This window comes from Enhydra lutris, unplaced genomic scaffold, assembly GCF_002288905.1.
Source record: "Enhydra lutris kenyoni isolate GAN:26980312 unplaced genomic scaffold, ASM228890v2 scaffoldscaffold16, whole genome shotgun sequence".
Taxonomy (NCBI): domain Eukaryota; kingdom Metazoa; phylum Chordata; class Mammalia; order Carnivora; family Mustelidae; genus Enhydra; species Enhydra lutris.
The window spans coordinates 4,004,916-4,025,069 of NW_019154100.1; the positions used below are offsets into that span (position 1 = coordinate 4,004,916).

The window sequence follows — 20,154 nt, forward strand, 5'->3', positions numbered from 1 at the left end:
TCTAATTTGTATTCCATATCTATCATCTTTTTTCACTTGGGATCATTTAGTAATAGGTACTATTTATTGTTTTTCAAATAATGGTTTTTGTTTGTTTGTGTTTATTTATTTTTTTTTTAAAGAGGGAGAGGGGAGGGGTAGAAAGAGAGGGAAAGAGGGAATCCCAAGCAGGCTGCACACCCAGTGCAGAGTCCAACACCGGGCTCAGTCCCACAACCCTTAAATTGTAACCTGAGCTAAAACCAAGAGCTAGACGCTTAACCAAGTGAGCGCCACCCCCCCAGCCACCCCTCAAGCAAAAGTTTTTTTAAAAAGCTCTTATAATGTAAAATTCTAGCTTTTCCTCCTTTATAATGGAGAGTAGGAAGAGGAGAAAGGATAGGGAAAAGTTGAAAACTATTCTTCAAGAGAGCCCTTAAAAGTGGAAGAAATCTTTATTATTTAAAATTTATTTGTTTGAGAGAGAGAGTGTGTGCAGGGACATGCATGCTAGCAGGGTAGGGGCAGAGAGAGCGGGAGAGAGAATCTAGAGCAGACTCCCTGTTGAGCGTGGAGCCTAATGCAGGGCTCAATCTCAAGACCCTGAGATCATGACCTGAACTGAAACCAACAGTTGGACACTTACTTGACTGAGCCATCCAGGTGCCCCAAAACTGGAAGAAATCTTTTTTTTTTTTTAAGATTTTATTTATTTATTTGACAGATAGAGATCACAAGTAGGCAGAGATGCAGGCAGAGAGGGAGAGAGGAGGAAGCAGGCTCAACGCTGAGCAGAGAGCCCAATTTGGGGCTCGATCCCAGGACCCTGAGATCGTGACCTGAGCTGAAGGCAGAGGCTTTAACCCACTGAGCCACCCAGGTGCCCCAAAACTGGAAGAAATCTCAAAAAGTCCTCCTAACCTACCTCTTCATTATATAGTTGAAGAAATTGGGTTCTGCTGAGGTCAAATGTCTTGTTCAGTGTCACAAAGCTAGCTTATTAGATTCTTTTGACACATAATGATTCGGTACTCTATCATATGTAATCCATATTCTTTTTGAAATATTACTTTTCATTCAAATATTTGTGTGTACTATGTGCCACACAATGAAATGTGTTAAAATATGCAAAATTAAGATGATTCCTTAGAGTGCAGGATCTGTTTTCTTCTTAAACATATAGTGTTCCAAAACTAATAAAAAATCTACATTGAATGAGGTTATAGGATATAAGTAAGACTTACAGCTCAGTAACGTAAAGTTCTGAGGTCTTTTCCATATCTGATATTTTTGGGGCTTTTTGGCACCGTTATTTTACAGTAGTTTGTGATAGTGTTGGAAAATATTGCTTTTGTCTTCTTTGCTTTTCAGTTGGCCTACATACAAATTGTCTTTGGGTCAACTGTTGTAATCTTCTTTTTGTTTCCATAGTTAGGGCCCTGGAGTTTTGTTGTAAGTTTGTACAACATTCTTGTGCAGCATTCATTAAGGAATATTAAAAAGGTTTAAAGGCAGCACTGACAAGTACAAATAGTCACTGTAATTAGAATTAATTAGGATTTCTTAAATTTTCTACAGCAAAAACATAGAAAATGGCTCAACTTACAGCTGTTTATGGAAACTGGAGAGACTAGATAACATTTTAAAAATATTTTACAGTGTTTTCTCTTGGGTGTGTGTGTGTGTGTGTGTGTGTGTGTGTGTGTGTTGTAGTTGTTGTTGTGGGTGTGTTTTTTTCCCCCAGTTTTTCAAAAAAGTATTTCTTCGTTTGGAAATTTCATGTATGCATGACTTTGAACTTAGTGTCTTAGGATTTGAAGTACAATGACAAATGAAGGAAAAAAGGGAACTCAGTGCACAGAATATAAATTGGTATAATGGAAAAAATACTGGATTTGGAGTCAGGTGTTCTTGTTCTATTTTGCCACTTAGCTGATTATGATCTTAGGCAAGTACTCACATTTATTTTCGAATCTCAGCTTCCATATTATTATTTCCAGTGGGGTATTTCCTGATTTCTCCCAGCATCCCCAACCAAATTAAATCTCTCCATTGTAGGCTTTCTCTAGTACCTATACTTTATCTTCAAGGTACTTTTTATCTCTTGAAATGATATATTTTTGTGTTTATCTATATTTGTTTAATTTGTTCTTCCAACCTGAATTACAGTTCATGGGAGTATGGTGTGTATCTGTTTGATTCATTACTACCTGTATTGCCTTTAGCACAGTGCTGGATACATGATAGGCAGTCAATAAATATTTTTTAAATAAATAAACTATTTAATACTTGTCATATGCCGAGATATCCTCACAGATGTAAAACTCAACCCCCACACCACACCTCTTCTAAAAAGCTGCCTTTGAAAGTCATCAGAGAGGGAGAAAAACCATGAGACTCTTAACTCTAGGAAACAAACTGAAGGTGCTGGAGGGGAGGAGGGTGGAGGGATGGGGTAACTGGGTGATGGGCATTAAGGAGGGCACGAGATGTGATGAGCACTGGGTGTTATACACAACTGATGAATTATTCAACTCTACATCTGAAACTAATGATGTACTACTATATGTTGGCTAATTGAATTTAAATTAAAAAAAAGAAAAATTTTATTTAAAAAAACTGTCTTTGAGAAAATCAGGCTATGAGAGGCTCCCATTACCACCTCCTTAAAGATATGTAGGAGTACTTTTGATTATGAAATTGTACACTAACTTTTATCTTATTTGCTTCACACAACTCAGTGATGTGATAGGCTGGTCTTGACTAATAGATCCTATTAGTAGGACCATATATTTTGATTCTTGTCTAGCACAGAGCCTGGCACGTTGTTAACACTCAGTGAACACTTGATAAATAGGTTATAATTTGTAGTTTTTTTGGAGTGCCATTATAAAAACTTGGCATGTTTTTATACAGCATTTTTTAAGTTCTTTGTTTTATTGAGAATGATTACATAAAAAGTTATAAATATTGAACTTAAGGAATAAATCATCATTTTCGTTTAGTCATTTATTTATGTTCTGGTCAGAGTAAGATATTGAGATTTGAATTAGTTTTGAAAGACAAGTGTATATGGACATGATATCTTTCCAGTAAATCTTGCAACTATTTCTGTGCCTACATATGTTAACATTTTTATAATTGGCTTCCAAATGACAAACACAGATGGCCGTAGTCTGAATTTTCAGCATGTTTTAGAATAAATGTTTTCCCAGTAATTTAAAGTTTATCATTTCAATATCAGATGATTAGCTAATTGAGTAGAGTTTTTGATTTTTGCTTATCTGCTAGCTTGCTACTGTTCAGATTTAAAATAAAAATAGCTCAGATAGGTATAAGGAATTAGACTTATGTTATGGTCTTATGCCTCTCGCATTTTTATGAAATAGAACTCTTGCTGAAAAGCTATCCTGAGCATTATATATTTATTTTTAAAATAAATAGTATCATTAACATTATTAGTTTCAGTTGTACAATATGATTCAACAATTCTATGCCTATACAAGTGTTTTCTCATTCACCTTTATCTGTTTCACCCATCTCCCTACCCACCTCCCCTCTACAATTTCTTCTTTGTATTTGAGAATCTTGGTTTTTTATCTTTTTTCTGTTTGTTTTGTTTTTCAAATTCCACATATGAGTAAAAATATATAGTATTTGTCTTTCTTAGTCTGACTTATTTCACTTAATATAATCCCCTCCAAGGCTACCCACATTGTCTCAATGATATTCTTTCTCTCTCTCTCTCTCTCTCTCTCTATCTTTCCTTTTTTTTTTTTTTTTTTTTGAGAGGGAGAGAGATGGGGGTAGGGGCAGAGGGAGAAGGAAACAGAATCCCAAAAAGGCTCCATATTTAGCACAGAGCCTGACACAGGACTTGATCCCACAACCCAAGACCATAACCTGAGCAGAAATTAAGTCAGATGCCCACCTAACTAAGCCACTGACACCATCTCATTTTTAATGGCTTATAATATTCCATTGTATATTGTTCCACATCTTTCTTATCCATTTATCTATTAATTAACTGTTAGGTTGCTTCTGTATCTTGGCTATAGCAAATAATGCTGCAATAAATATGGGGTCTATGTGTTTTTTTTAAATTAGTGTTTACAATTTCTTTGGGTAAATACCCAGTAATGGAAGTACTGGATCATATGGTAATTGTGTTTTCATGTCTTTGAGGAATCTCTGTACTGTTTCCCACAGTGGCTGTGTCAATATGTATTCCCAGTAAACATGCATAGGGTTTCCATTTTCTCCACATCCTCAGCAACACTTTCTATTTCTCTTGTTTTTGATTTTAGCCATTCTGACAGGAGTAAAGTGATATCTCATTGTGGTTTTGATTTGCATTTCCCTGATGATAAGTGATGTTCAGTAGCTTTTTATGCACTGTTAGCCATCTATGTGTCTTCTTTGAGAAACATCTATTCAGAACCTCTGTTCATTTTTAGTCTGTTTTTTTGGTATTGAGTTGTAAAGTTCTATGTACATTTTTATGAAATAGAACTCTTGCTAAAAAACTATCGTGGGCATTATTTTTGAGAATTAATTTTGTCTTGCTTTGTATTGTTTTGCCTGGTGGAGAAAGAGATGATGAGAGGGATTATTTTGTGTTTTGATTCATTTAATTGCCAATTTTAATTCCAAGACCATGAAACTTTTCTAGATAGTAGAATTAGATATGCCTGTTATATCGTATCTTAATTGTCTGGTTCTTTGGAACAGTGCTTAAAGTGATGTTTTTAGTGGAGATTTTTCTGTAAAAAGATAAGTTATCTTTTTTTACTCAACATGTATTTTTTTAGTACTGTTCCAGACTTTGAATATATAGCATTGAACAGAACAGAAGTTCTTACCCTCATGCTGTTTACCTTCTAGTTAATTGTTCTGAAAAAAATAGTATGACTTTGTGTAATCAGTACAAGGCCTAAAACAATGTCTTGGTAATTTTATGTCCTTAGAAATGATTTGTTCTAAACACCATAAAAAAAATTCTACTCTTTAATTTTTATTTATTTTAAGTAATCTCTATTCCCAAGTGGGGCTCAAACTCATGACCCCAAGATCAAGAGTCACATGCTCCTCTGAGCCAGTCAGGCACCCCAAGAACCATTCTGCTTTTTATTCATTATCAATAACTTTCTCACTTGGGTTCATTTAGTAATGGATACTGTTGTCTCAGAGGTGTTTTTTAAAAAATCAAGCTTTTAAAAATATAGCTTTAGTTTTCTCCTTTGTTAGGTATTTGTACATAAAATAAATATAAATTATGTATATAATTCAACAAGTCAGAATTTTAAACAGAATATTCATCTTTATCTATATTCTGTGCTCTCGGGACATATTTTCTAACACAGACAACATGGAATTTTAAGAAGTTTCTGAAGTTGAACTTAAATACCAATAATGTCATTATTAGTATTTTTCTTGGCTTTCTGTTCTGAGGGATCTTTTTAAAATGATGTGCCTAGACTTTTGATTCTATTTTCAGATAATATGTAATAGTGTTTCAGTTGGTTTATTTTTAAGAATGAATTTACTATCCTCCAAAGTAGTTTAAATGCATTCCAGCAGCTTAATAATGTACAAATAGAGGCAACTGGTCTTGCATCTGTTCCTTAAGCAGACATGAGGTAGAATAACAGGCTAGTTGCTAAATAAACTAGGGAAAATTTTTAATGTGATATATTTTTTTACATTTTACAAGGTCAGTGATTGATTAGATATTTCCGACTTATGAGTTAGATGTCTTTATTATGTAATCACTACTGCATAGCTGTATCCTTTTCATCTGCAACAGACAAAATAAGTATAAAATATGCTGTGTTTTATTCTCTAAGTTCTGGTATTTGTCACATATTTTGGTAGTTAATCATATCAACATCATTAAGACTGTTCTAATACTTAATATCATAAGAAATTTACTGGCCATCTTTATGCTTGGTCTAACTAATAGTTATATAATTAATATGCTGGTAGTAGATTTCCTATTTTTAAGGCACAACGCAGCTTACACCTATTCTTATGCTTTTGTTCTCTCAGTGATCAAGCCGCTCAAATTAAATTTAAGAATTGGTGGTTATTTACTTCATATAAAATTTAGAAAATGTGTTGCATAAAAAAGGAAATTTCAAGTGAGCATAAGGAAAAATACCTATAATCTCCACTCTGTAGAGATACCAAATTTGTGGTTATATTCTTCCAGAATTTATCTGTGCCTGTATGCACAATGTTATTAAAATTCAAGCTAGTTAGAATTACTGAAGGCTGTGAGACTGAGCCCTGCTTGTCTTAGTTGAAAGAGATGCACACCATTTTCCTTTTATTAAAAAAAGATACTGTTGCAATATTATATATACCACTGTGTCATAAACATCTTTATTATTTTTCCATATGTACTTTTTATATAAACATCTTTAAAATTGTTTGCATTAACATAATTTTAATTGAGTTAATCCAGTGTTACCCAAAGTATGTAATGCATACTTCTGATTTTAGGTGACAAGATATTGGTGACAAGATATTTTAAGATATTTTAGGTGATGGCCTGATCCAATATAAATAATGAGTAGTATCATAAGGAAGTTAATACTTTTCCAGGATGTTTTTTAGTCAATATGATTACAGTTAGCCAGAAGTCTGTTTGATGCTCATATATCCTTAATACTCCTTTAACACTTGCCTGTTTATCTTATCACCTTCAGCAGTAATACCTAACTAAAATTTTAATAATGTAGTGTTAGTTTTCGTTATATTCATTTCTATTTGCTATTTTCTTTTTTTTTTTTTTTTAAGATTTTATTTATTTATTTGAGAGAGAGACAGTGAGAGAGAGCATGAGCAAGGAGAAGGTCAGAGGGAGAAGCAGACTCCCCTTGGAGCTGGGAGCCCGATGCGGGACTCAATCCCGGAACTCCAGGATCATGACCTGAGCCGAAGGCAGTCATCCAACCAACTGAGCCACCCAGGCGTCCCGTCTATTTACTATTTTCTTTAAGGAAATCACAAGTGATACTGGCTTTTAATTTATACCGGAATAGAAAGTCCCCTTTTAAAATAAATTTAGATAAGTTCACTAGTTAAAACATGTTAAGTTAATGATAAGTATACATGGCATTAGGAGATTGCAGAAATCCTTATGATGATACGAAAGTGATTAGGAGATAGGAAGCAGTGTTGTTTGACATTTAAATTATTTCAGTGTTTTTCCCATTAGAAACAAGGCTTCAGTGATCATTTGTAAAACTAAATCTTTTGCATGGACTAATTATGTTTAGTACAAATTAGTAGAAGTCCCAGAAATTTCACAAGGTAAACACATTTAGACCTCTTATATTTTTGTATAATTTTGAATAATCTAACAATAGTATAATCTAAAATAGATTATACTCTCACCGAGCAGTGAGAGTACCTGTTTTCCCTATTTTACGCAACTCTGGGCTAATTTTTTTCTTTAGACGTGACATTTTCAGTTCTTCTTAGTATTTGAATAGTAGTTATAAAGAAGTACCTAATTTCTTTGCAATTCAGTAGCTGTATCAAGGACTATAACACCTGTCCTTTAGTTATCATTTAATGATGGTTTGATCTTATAAAGAAAATGACTCCAAAGATGCTTGCTTTTTTCACAGTGGTGCTAAAGAAGTAGTATCTCTAATGATAAGGACAATGTCTTTTTTTCTGTAGCTTGCCCAGTTTCGACAAAGGAAAGCTCAGTCTGATGGGCAGAATCCTTCTAAGAAGCAGAAGAAAAAGAGGAAAACTTCAAGCAGCAAACATGATGTGTCAACATACCATGCTTTGAATATTGAGCACTCACAGAGTGATGAAATGTACATAAATAGTTCTCAGACGGTAGGAACAGCCGTGACTCCTGAATCCACAATAATCAAACGTGATGAGGTCTTCTCTGTTGAAGTAAGTATTCATCTAGATTTTTTGAAAATTATAATTCTAGCTGGAAAGTTGTAATGACAACACTCATTATCACCCTGTGCAATTTTTATGAGCTTGATTCAATAAACATTTGTAGTACAACTGTAATAACATCAAGGATTCAGCACCAAGGATACAAGGGTAAATGTGACATTCTCTGTCCTTTAGGAAAGTTAGTCAAGTGGGGAAGGCAGATGTAAGATAGTCTGTGTATTCTGATTACAGCTATGGTAACAAAAATGCGTATGGTACCTTAGAGTACCACAATTTGGGGGAATGCTAAATCAGTATTAGCTATCAGCAAAGCAGTAGGCAAGGCAAACTCTGTGATAAAGAAGCAACATCCACAAGAACATGAAGTTATGATGTGACTTGGAAACTGTAGGAAGTTTATTTTTATTTTTTTTTTTAGATTTTTTTTTTTTTTTTTTTTAGATTTTATTTATTTATTTGACAGAGAGAGATCACAAGCAGGCAGAGAGAGAGAGGAGGAAGCAGGCTCCCCGCTGAGCAGAGAGCCCTACGCGGGGCTCGATCCCAGGACCCTGAGATCATGACCCGAGCCGAAGGCAGTGGCTCAACCCACTGAGCCACCCAGGCGCCCCGGAAGTTTAGTTTTAAATGTATTAGAATGATGGGGATGGGATGGTAGTAAAGGTGAGAGGCAGGAGATTGCACCTGGCCCATACAAGGCCCAAAATAAAAGCTAGCGTTCTTCCTCTCTTTAATGGTATAATTTTCCAGAATAAGATGAGGCAGGACAATTTAAAAGTGGATTGGAATTGTGGGTGGGATGGAGATACCAACTAAAACCAGGAGTAGAGAAAACTGGGATGCTTAGGAGAAAGAGTGGTGGATGAGACAGATAATAATTATAATTTGGATTGTACCTCAATATATTTATATGGAAACAAAGATTTAGATAATATATAGGATTTGAGCTTTATTCAAAAGGTCAGGGGTGTTAAGGATTTGCTAAGAGTGGATCTTTTTGAGATTTTCCTACTTAGAATTTTTTGAGCATCTTGGGTATGTAGTTTAGTGTTTTTCATCCAATTTGGGAAGTTTTGGGGCATTGTATCCTCATCTATTCTGTCTACTTTCTGTCCCCTCCTTTGGGTCTCCTATTATGCATGTTAGTATGTTTGATATTGTTGCACAGATTCTCATGCTCTGTTCATTTTTCTTCATTCTTTTTTAATCTTTTCCCCAGACTGCATAATTTCAGCTAAACTATATGTTAAAGTTTACTGATTTTCCTCAGATCTGTCAAGCCCCTCTAATGAATTTCTCATGTGTTGTTTTACTTTTTAAAAAAGTTTATTATTTTATGGGGTGCCTGGGTGGCTCAGTGGATTGGGCCTCTGCCTTTAGCTCAGGTCCTGATCTCAGGGTCCTGGGATCAAGCCCCATGTCTGGCTCGCTGCTCAGTGGGGAGCCTGCTTCCTCCTATCTCTCTCTGCCTGCCTCTCTGCCTACTTGTGGTCTCTGTCAAATAAATAAAATCTTAAAAAAAATTTTATTATTTAAAAAAAATTTTTTTAAGTAATCTCTACACCCCATATGGGGCTTGAACTCACAACCTCGCAATCAAGAGTTGCATGCTCCACCAACTGAGCCTGCCAGGCGCCTCTCTTTGGTTCTTTCATAGTGATACTCTTTATTTTGTAAGGCACTATCCTTATACTTTTCTTTAGGAATTTAGACTTAATTTTATTCACTTATTTGACTATATTTAAAATAGCTCGTTTAAAGTCTTTGTATATTAAGTCCAATATTTGTGTTTCCTCAGGGACTGTTTTTACTGACTACCATTTTTTTTGTATGTGGGCCATACTTTTTCTTTGTGTATCTTGTTATTGTTTGTTGAAATCTGGAATGATATGATACATTGTATAGTGATATGGTATGAAAACTCTGGTGTTTGGCGTGGTTTGCAGATGTATTTGTTACCTTTTTCTGGATAACAAATCAATGTTTGGGCTTCTCAGTGGGGTTATAGCATTTCCAGTGCAAAGAGTGTCTTGTTCACCATTTCATCCTTAGTAACACAATTCTTAGTACACAATATACTATAACTGTTTAAAAGGCATAAGTGAATCAATCATGAGAGTTGATGTCATGAAAGTATTTTAGATTTAAAAGAAGGTCCTATAAGTTAGGAAGCCCTGTGACAGAATTTTAGAATAGGCATGACTGACTACATCAGAGAGGAGGCAGAGTTTGGTACTGAGTGATGAATAAAATTTCCTTAAGTATAGATGGTAAAGGAGATAGTGATGGTTCATATTTGTTGAATGAAAAGATGAAATCTCTAGGTCTCGGGGCACCTGGCTGGCTCAGTGGGTTAAAGCCTCTGCCTTCAGCTCAGGTCGTGATCCCAGGGTCCTGGGATCGAGCCCGGTATCGGGCTCTCTGCTCAGTGGGGAGCCTGCTTCCTCCTCTCTCTCTCTCTGTCTGCCTCTCCACCTACTTGTGATCTCTCTCTCTCTGTCAAATAAATAAAATCTTAAAAAAAAAAATTTAAATCTCTAGGTCTCTTTTCTCACCTGTAAATTGAGATTCTTAGATGAGTGGGTGAACAATGGAATCAGTGAAAATTTAAGTTTCCTCCTTGAGGAAACTTTCTAATGGTTCTAAACTGAGGGAAGCTCAGAAAAGCCACTCACTTCATATCCAAATCCCAGGGATGTATGAATGAAACAGGAATGTCTTAGAAAGTGTTTTATAAGCTGCAAAGGCGTTAATAACAACAAAGATTGTTACTTTTCTTCAAGTTGTTACTACTTTTCTGGCATCAAGATTTGGTGATTTTTTAAAAACTTTTTGTTGTTGTTTATATAATTTCTAAGCCCAGTGTGGGGCTTGGACTCACGACCCCAAGATCGAGAGTCTCATGCTCTACCAACTGAGCCAGGCATGCCAGTGATTTTTCTTTTTGAAGAAATTGGAACTCTTTTGAGTAACATTTTAAGAGTTTCTCTTATTTAAAAGAGAGATAAGAATTAGAAGGATGATATCTTATTTAGTTCTTTTGTCTTACAAATGATTTGTAATGTATATAAGACCCTGTGTGAAAGTGCCTCTTGATACACTTATATTTAAAAAAATGCTTTATGTTAAATATCAGATGTGTTAGTTAGCCATTGTGATTCATGGAGTGAAAATTTTAAAGCTTTAGGGGCATGTGGCTGGCTCACTTGGTGAAGCATGTGACATTTTGATCTCAGGGTTGTGCATTCAAGTCCTAGGTTGGGCATAGAGCTTAATTAAAAAAAAATGAATAAAATAAAATTCACATACTTAAAAATTTTTTTTAGATATTTGAATAATTTTTACTAGTTTTTTAGTGATATTTTTATGTGAATTTTCTATCACATGTTACTAATAGTAATGGGTAAATAAAGTACCATGTTTGGGGGTGGGGAAGCTCTTAATGTAATTGGTTTTTATTTTTGTTTTAGCCAGAAAGTGAGATTTCAACTACAGCAGATGATTACAGTTCAGAGGTAAGAATAAGTAATATTATGGTAGGTTGACTTTGTGTATTATTTTTGCGGAAACTTATTAATACTTTATTTCTTGCAACTCACATGCTTATGTATTTTTATAAATATAATGAAGTATAGCATAACAAAATACAGTGTAAATGACCTAGAAAACCTGAAAGTTATGTATTTCTCTATATATTTTTTCATATTGCTAAGATCTTAAATCTGTTTGAATACCTTAATTAGAGGCCTTTACGTCTCTAGGAAAATGATATTGAGATTTTAGGATTAATGATTGTCATAAGGTTTCCGTATTAAACACAGTAAATATTTTATTATACAGACTATTTCATATTCTGAGTAATGCTTTTTACAAATGCTCGAATTCTATATAATTACATATATTCATTTGATGAAATTAATGCTGCAGTAGTGATTTTTAATTTAGCTGATAAAAGCTAATGTAGACATTGGCCACATTAGGAAATACCTTCTTTATGTGTTATTAATAAATAGATGCCATGCTGTTACCTTTTTCTTATTGTTTTAGATATCATTGTTGTTTCTTTGGTCCATAGTTTGAGGATTTGGTAAATTATGAATGGTCAGCAACTCTGTTTTCCATAAGTTTTGTTATATTGTAGATTTCTAATACCAAAAAAAAGACAACTTCATGTTCTGAAGTGAACAGATTACTGTTTTAAATTGCAAATGGGAGTAAAAACTTTGACATTTCAAAAGTTTAATGTGCTTGAAAGCTGGGAATATACTTATTAGTAATCTGACCAGGAAAATAATTAACCAGGGTTAAATAAATAAATTAGTACCTGATTTATACTATGTAAAGTTGCCTGTAGGGGAAGTATCTCAATTTAAAATCACAACTTGCAATTCAGAAAATCTGGCTTTGTGACTTTAAATTTGGGGCTTTATATGAAAGCAACCCTGTTTTCCCCCCAACCCCCTTAATGGCTATATTCTTTTTTTAAAAATTAAGGAGGGGCTGTGTTGTGATGAGCACTGGGTGTTATATACAACTAATGAATCATTGAACACTACATCAAAAACTAATGATGTACTATATGTTGGCTAACTGAACATAATTTTAAAATTATTTTTATTCATTATTTTTAAATTGAAGTATAGTTGATACAGAATATTTTATTAGTTTCAGGTGTGCAACATAGTAATTTGACATTTATATACATAATAAATGGCTCCCACAGTAATTGTGGTTACCACCTGTTACCATACAAAATTATTGTAATATTAACTCTCTTCCCTATGTTGTGGGATATTCCACATCCCTGTAGCTTATTTATTTTATAACTGGAAGTTTGTACCTCTTACTCGCCTTTCCCTATTTCACCCATTGCCCTATGTTTCCTCTCCATTGGCAACCACCAGTCTAGTCTGTTGTCTGTATTTGTGAGTCTGTTTCTGTTTTGTTTGTTCTGTTTTTTAGATTACACATATAAGTGAAATCATATGGTATTTGTCTTTCTCTGTCTGACTTTTTAAAAAATATTATTTATTTATGTGATTTCTACAGCCAGTGTGGGACTCAGACTCATGACCCCAAGATCCCAAGTGTCAGATGGCTGTACTAGCCAGGTGCACCTTTCTCTGACTATTTCACTTATCCGTGTTGTCACAAATGGCAAGATCTCATTTGTTTTTAAGGCTGAGTAATTTTCCATCATATAAATCTATGTATATACATATACATATATATAGACACATGCACACACATATATATATGCCACATCATCTTTATCCATTCATCTGTTGATGGATACTTAGGTTGCTTCCGTGTCTTTCATATTGTAAATAAAGCAATAATAAACACAGGGATGCAATATATATTTTCAAATTGGTGTTTCATTTTCTTCAGGTAAATACCCAGAAATAGAATTAATGGATCATATAGATCTGTTTTTAATTTTTTGAGGGGCTGCCGTACTATTTTCCATAGTGTGTGTATATCTTCTCTGGAATAATGTCTATTCAGGGCCTCTGCTCATTTTTTTAATTGGATTGTTCGGCTGTTTCCTTTTTTTTTCTTTTTTCTTTCTTTCTTTCTTTTTTTTTTTTTTCTTTTGGTGTTGAGTGCTATGAGTTCTTCTTGTTAAATTTTTTAAAAAATGTATTGGGGTGCCTGGGTGGCTCAGTGGTTAAAGCCTCTGCGTTCGGCTCAGGTCATGATCCCAGGGTCCTGGGATTGAGCCCCGCATCAGGCTTTCTGCTCCACGGGGAGCCTGCTTCCTCCTCGCTCTCTCTCTGCCTACTTGTGAGCTCTGTCAAATAAATAAATTAAAAAATCTTAAAAAAAAATTTATTAGGTTTTTTACTTTAGTGTAGTTAACATACAGTGTTATATTGGTTTCAGGTGTATAATATAGCAGTTCAGGAATTCTAAACATTACTTAGTGCTCATCATGATAAGTGTACTCTTTAATCCCTATCCCCTATTTCACCCATCCCCCCCATTCCTCTCCCCTATGATAACGATCAGTTTATTTTCTGTAGTTAAGAGTCTGTTTCTTAATCTGTCTCAGTCTCTTTTTTCCCCTTTGGTCATTTGTTTTATTTCTTAAATTCCACATATGCGTAAAATCGTATTGCATTTGTTTTTTTCTAACTGACTTATTTCACTGGGCATTATACACTCTGTTGTGAGGTTTTTAAAATATATTTTGGATGTTAATCTTTTAATGGATATGTCGCTTACAAATATCTTCTCTGATTTAGTAGGTTGCCTTTTAGTTTTGCTAATGGGTTCCCTTCATTGTGCAGAAGTTTTTTAGTTTGATGTAGTTTCAGTTATTTAGTTTTGCTTTTGTGGCTCTTGCCTAACAAGACAGATCTAAAAATATATTCCTGAGACTGAGGTGTAAGAGTTTACTCCCATGGTTTTTTTTTAGGAGTTTTATAGTTTCAGATCTTTAATCCATTTTGAACTTATTTTTGTATATGGTATAGGAGTGGTTTCAGTCTTTTGTATGTAGCCGTCCTATGTTTTCAGCATCACTTATGGAAGAAATGGTCTTTTCCCCATTGTGTATTTTTGCCTCCTTTGTCATAGATTAATTGACCATATAAACATGGTTTTTTCCCTAGGCTCTCAATTCTCTTCCATTGATCTATGTGTCCATTAGAATGTCAGTACCATACTGTTTTGATTACAGTAGCTTCATAGTATGGCTTGAAATCTGGGACTGTGTTCCCTCCAGCTTTGTTCTTTCTCAAGATTACTTTGGGTATTTGGGGTCTTTTGGGGTTCCATACAAATTTTAAGATTATTTGTCCCAAGTTTTGTGAAAAATGGTATTGGTATTTTGACAGGGATTGCATTGAATTTGTAGATTACTTTGAGTATTATGGACATTTTAACAGTATTAATTTTTTGAACCCATGAGCATGATATATGTTTCCCTTCATTTGTGTCATCTTTGGTTTCTTTCATCAGTGTCTTAAAGTTTTCAGAGTACAGGTCTTTACCTCCTTGGTTAGCTTTATTCTTATATACTAGAGCAGGAGTCATTCTTTGGAAGGGTGCTTACCAGGGCAGTTGGGTTGGTTAGAATGACTCTGCAGGGCTGGGTAAGTGGTTCTAGGAAGAGAGTGTGTCTAAATGGGGGCCCACCAGTGTGAAGCCAGCTGGGCTGAAGGAAGGCAAGAAAAATAGTGCCTGCCAGCATTTCCATTCCCAGAGAAATTTCCTGCAGATCCTTGCCCCTGTGGCACATGCCCTAAAATTAATAAATCTCCATGTAATATAGTCCAGGCACTTTTCAAACTGGTACCTCTGAGTTGTGTCTCTGAGCAGGTGCTATTGTATATTGGCCTTTTAAGACAGAGTCTTGGTTTCTTACTGCCCTGCGCTGTCCCAGAGTTAGGCTCATTTAAATCCAAATATTTATGGAGGCTCATATTCCCAGTGCAGATCAATAGGATGAGGGGTGCTCAGTGTGGGGCTTGAGCCTCTCACTTGTCAAGCAGGACTTTCACACCTGTGTTATATCTCCTACTTGTGGGTTGCTTCTTGGGATGTTTAGTTTCTTTCTTTCTTTCTTTTTTTTTTTTTTGAGGATTTTATTTATTTATTTGACAGAGAGAGATCACAAGTAGATGGAGAGGCAGGCAGAGAGAGAGAGAGGGAAGCAGGCTCCCTGCTGAGCAGAGAGCCCAATGCGGGACTCGATCCCAGGGACCTGAGATCATGACCTGAGCCGAAGGCAGCGGCTTAACCCACTGAGCCACCCAGGCGCCCTGGGATGTTTAGTTTCTGATTTCATCTCTGCCCCTCCTACCCTTCTCCATGTGGCTTTTTCTTTCTGTCTTTAGCTATGGAAGAGCTGTTTGCTAGTCTTCAGGTCATTCTCAGTGAATTGTAGTATATGTAGTTGCAGCCTTGATGTGTTCATGGGGAGAGGTGATCTCGGGACACTCCTACTCAGCCATCTTCTCTCTCTTGCTAATGCCTTAATTCTCATAGTTTGTCTTTCTTGGTTGAAAGTTTCAGGCATTTTTTTGTGCCTGAACTGCCTATGTCTTTGGGACACCCCAGGACTCCACAAAGTACATTTTTCTTCTTTACACTCAGGTGAATTTTTTTATAAGCCAAGTGGCTATATATCAGGCCATCTCTTAGATGCCTATGAAATTTGGATAAAATTTATATAGCCATTTTCTCACTTTGAGATAAGAGAGTAACTTTAATTTTTATTAATACAACTTTTAAAAGTAAGGACATCAAAAGATTGTGGTTTTCAGGTTCTCTTTTTGAAAACAGTAATGTAAAACTGGTGGGAATTAAGAGGCCCAGAAGAATGTATTGAAACTATTTGTCTGTGATACCTAGTAAATCTGATGTGTTTTGAAGTAAGGTACAAGTAATATTTAAATGTAATTCCTACAGTAAAAGTTAGAGTATGTTGACCATTGTTGAACAAAAAATCGTTACTACATGTATATGTGTGTAATTTCTGTGTATTTGCATATGTAATCAAACATATGTTTTATGGTTATATACATGAATAAATATATACCTATACATACATATGTATTTTTTTTTTCCAAACAAAAATTTCAGGGAAGAGACATCTCTTTACTATGTGACATATCCTTTGATACTTTCTCTTTTTAATGGTGGTCACAAAAACTAAATTGATTAACTGATTTATAATTGGACAAAAACAGTTACTTAGAAGATTACACTGAAAAAAGATATTTCTGAAATAATTTTTGACAGATTGACCTGATTTGATCATAACCTTTGTGATATTATATAGTTTGGGCCTGGAATCATGATGAATTATTCTGTGACAAAGTTACATATTCTCTTTGTCCATAGAAAACAGTAGAAAAATTGATTGTGAAATGTTTGAAAACCTCATTAAGGTTGCCAGTGTGGAGCCTGGTTGAATCCATGGTACTCTGGCCTAGTTTTGAATCTTCAGCTATTCCCGTTAATGTTGTTAAAACTGGTTTGACTGAGCTAGACTTAGGAGGGACTTCTAAGCCATAGTCACCTTTTCAGGAGGCAGAAGAATCATCAGTAAGCCAAATTTGTAAATTGAGGAATAAATATCACCGTTAAGATTTTCCTTTTAGAAATTTTAAGGAATTATCTCTTAGTATCACACCCTCCCTGCCAAAGGAAATTCCTTCCTAGATTATAACTTCATTACGATTGCCAGATTTGCAAAGTTTAATAATCTTGGCTTTGTTTGCATTGGAGCATTTTTAAAATTTCAGAATTAACAGTTTTGAATTGTAGGCCACATAATTATCCTGTATGTTTTTAAAATATTGCTGTCATTTTTCTGATGTGTAGGGAAGTGAGGTAATAAAAAAGAACAGAGGCTCTGGAGCCTTGTGTTCAGATTTCACCGTCATCACCACCAAGGTGTTATCAACCCAGGCCCATCACTTTAATTCTGATACATAGTTTTTTCACATGTAAAACAGTGATATCTACTTCACAGTGTAGTTGTGAGGGTTATATTTGATAATATTTAGTATGGTGTTTGGTATAAAAAAGATAATCAACAAAGTTTGCAGTTTTTTTACTGCTCTTCAGTAGAAATATGCTTTATTTTCTTTCTTTTTAAAGATTTTATTTACTTATTTGACAGAGAGAGATCACAGGTAGGCAGAGAGGCAGGCAGAGAGAGGGAAGCAGGCTCCCCACTGAACAGAGAGCCCGATGTGGGGCTCGATCCCACGACCCTGGGATCATGACCTGAGCCGAAGGCAGAGGCTTAACCCACTGAGCCACCCAGGCGCCCCAGAAATGTGCTTTATTTTCCCACTAAATAGATGGAATGTGTGATGAGAATTCTTTTAACAAATTATTCTCAAAAGGATTTCAGATTCTGATTACGTTACTTAATTTGGGAATTTTATGCAAATAGATATGGTACACAATTAATTTTCTTGACTACTTTGGCTGGTATTCTCATTGGATTGAATAATGGATTCAGGCCTAGAAAGAATTGACTAATATTATCCTATGATACCTATGATATTTAATGAGATCTCTTCTGTATAAATATACACTCAATTACATGTGCCAGAGAAATCAGATTGAATAAAAGATGCCCTTCTTGGGCCGCCTGGGTGGTTCAGTGGGTTAGAGCCTCTGCCTTCAACTCAGGTCGTGGACCCAGGATCCTGGGATCAAGCCCTGCGTCGGGCTGTCTGCTTAGTGGGGAGCCTGCTTCCTCCTCTTTCTCTGCCTGCCTCTCTGCCTACTTGTCATCTCTGTCAAATAAATAAATAAAATCTTTTAAAAAAAAATGCTCTTCTCACAAATTAATTTAAATTACACATAGTCTACTCAGTCCCCCGTGAAGGGACATTTCATATCCAAAATGTTGTATGTACATGAAATACTTTTATGGATACCCTTTGAGCAGGGTTATTTGGAGAAAGTTGCAAATGCTAGAGGCAAACTATACACATGACAGGTAAATAAATATGCTTTGCTAAGTATGGAAAGATGAAGTGATAGTAGGGCAAAAAATCTCATTATGGATTTCATGTGATTATTCAGTGCTTCTTAACCAAGTCACCTGTACAATTCATGATATTTATGAAATGACTGGAGTTAGAGACATAGCCTATAGCCATAAAGTTATATAAACTTAGCCTTTTCACTTTTTTTTTTTTAACTTCACTTTATTTTCTTTTTCTCACTCCCTGCCTCAGCTCTGTTGAGGTATAATTGACAGTTAAAAATTATATATATTTAAGATGTACAGCATGGTATTTGATACTCAGCTTTAACTTTAAGTGGATGATCTTAACCTCATTAGTTACTTGGATGCAATTCCATGAATCACTGAGGCACATTGAAGTCCTATAATTTTCATGAACTTTTATGAACCATCAGATTCTTATTTTATTAAAATGTACATTATTAATATTTTTGAATGTAAATAGTACCACATTAAGTATAATAGGATAAGATATTAATAGTGAATTAGTCTTGGGGCGCCTGGGTGGCTCAGTGGGTTTAGCCTCTGCCTTCGGCTCAGGTCATGATCTCAGAGTCCTGGGATCGAGCCCCGCATCGGGCTCTCTGCTCAGCAGGGAGCCTGCTTACTCCTCTCTCTCTGCCTGCCTCTCTGCCTGCTTGTGATCTCTCTGTCAAATAAATAAATAAAATCTTAAAAAAAAATAGTGAATTAGTCTTTTGTGTTTTTATTTTTTTAATTTATTTTATTTTTTGTCTTTTGTGTTTTTAAACTAACATCCACTGGAAGGAAAAGGTTTTGGTGTAAAGGCCATGTTATGGTTATAAAAATTATCTTCCTCTGATTCTTTCTGAATTGGTATCTTTATGAGGTGATACTTACCTATACAGAACATTTTAAATTTGAAAATCTACCTTACTTATACTTTCCCAAGTCTTCATGTTGTCCATACAGATTGAATAAATCTGTAAATTCAGAAAGAATTTATTAGTATAGCCTAGTGGTTAAATAACTTTGACAAATGCCACAGGAAGAAAAAAAAGACACTAAGAAAAAGGCTTTTTCTTCACCCGGGTTTATCAATCTGATCTTCATGTTTCAGGTTACTAATTTACTTTCATATTAAGGTTTACCAGATATAGTGTTAGAAGACTAATAGAAGAAGAAGGGATGAAGGGCCCCTGGGTGGCTCAGTGGGTTAAAACCTCTGCCTTCGGCTCAGGTCATGATCCCAGGGTCCTGGGATCGAGCCCCACATCGGGCTTTCTGCTCAGCAGGGAGCCTGCTTCCTCCTCTCTCTTTGCCTGCCTCTCTGCCTACTTGTGATCTCTATCAAATAAATAAAATCTTTAAAAAAAAAAAAAAAGAAGAAGGGATGAATGCTCTACCCTTTAGATATCAATAAAGTAATTATATACATTAAAAAATAGAATAATGCTAACTAGTAATGATCCCAGTAGTCTGCTGGGTATTTCTATTCTAACTTCAGAATATAGTTTGTATTAGTTTAGTTCTGATGAATAATCTTTTATTACCTATTTACAGAGTATTAAATTTTTAAAAAATGTATTAATAATGATTTTTATGTTTGTTATAATGCATAATTTAAGAAGCCAATACATAGGAGTTTTTTTAGTGTAATTTTCCTTAAATTAGAGAAAAATTAAGCTGAACTTTGGCTATATTATGTGTTAGATACAGTCATTATAAACTGATAAATTATTATAGTTATATTATCTCCACCTAAAGTATCCTTGCTT

General features: G+C 34.9%; 1 protein-coding gene across 1 annotated transcript in view; it reads left to right on the forward strand.

Moving 5' to 3' along the window:
- Positions 1–20,154, forward strand: part of LOC111147384 (A-kinase anchoring protein 9) — a 157,329-nt gene that overhangs the window by 15,044 nt on the left and 122,131 nt on the right. Inside the window, exons 2-3 of the mRNA XM_022503388.1 lie at positions 7,672–7,902; positions 11,385–11,429. Coding sequence (XP_022359096.1) covers positions 7,672–7,902; positions 11,385–11,429 — 276 coding nt within the window. The remainder of the gene's footprint in view (positions 1–7,671; positions 7,903–11,384; positions 11,430–20,154) is intronic.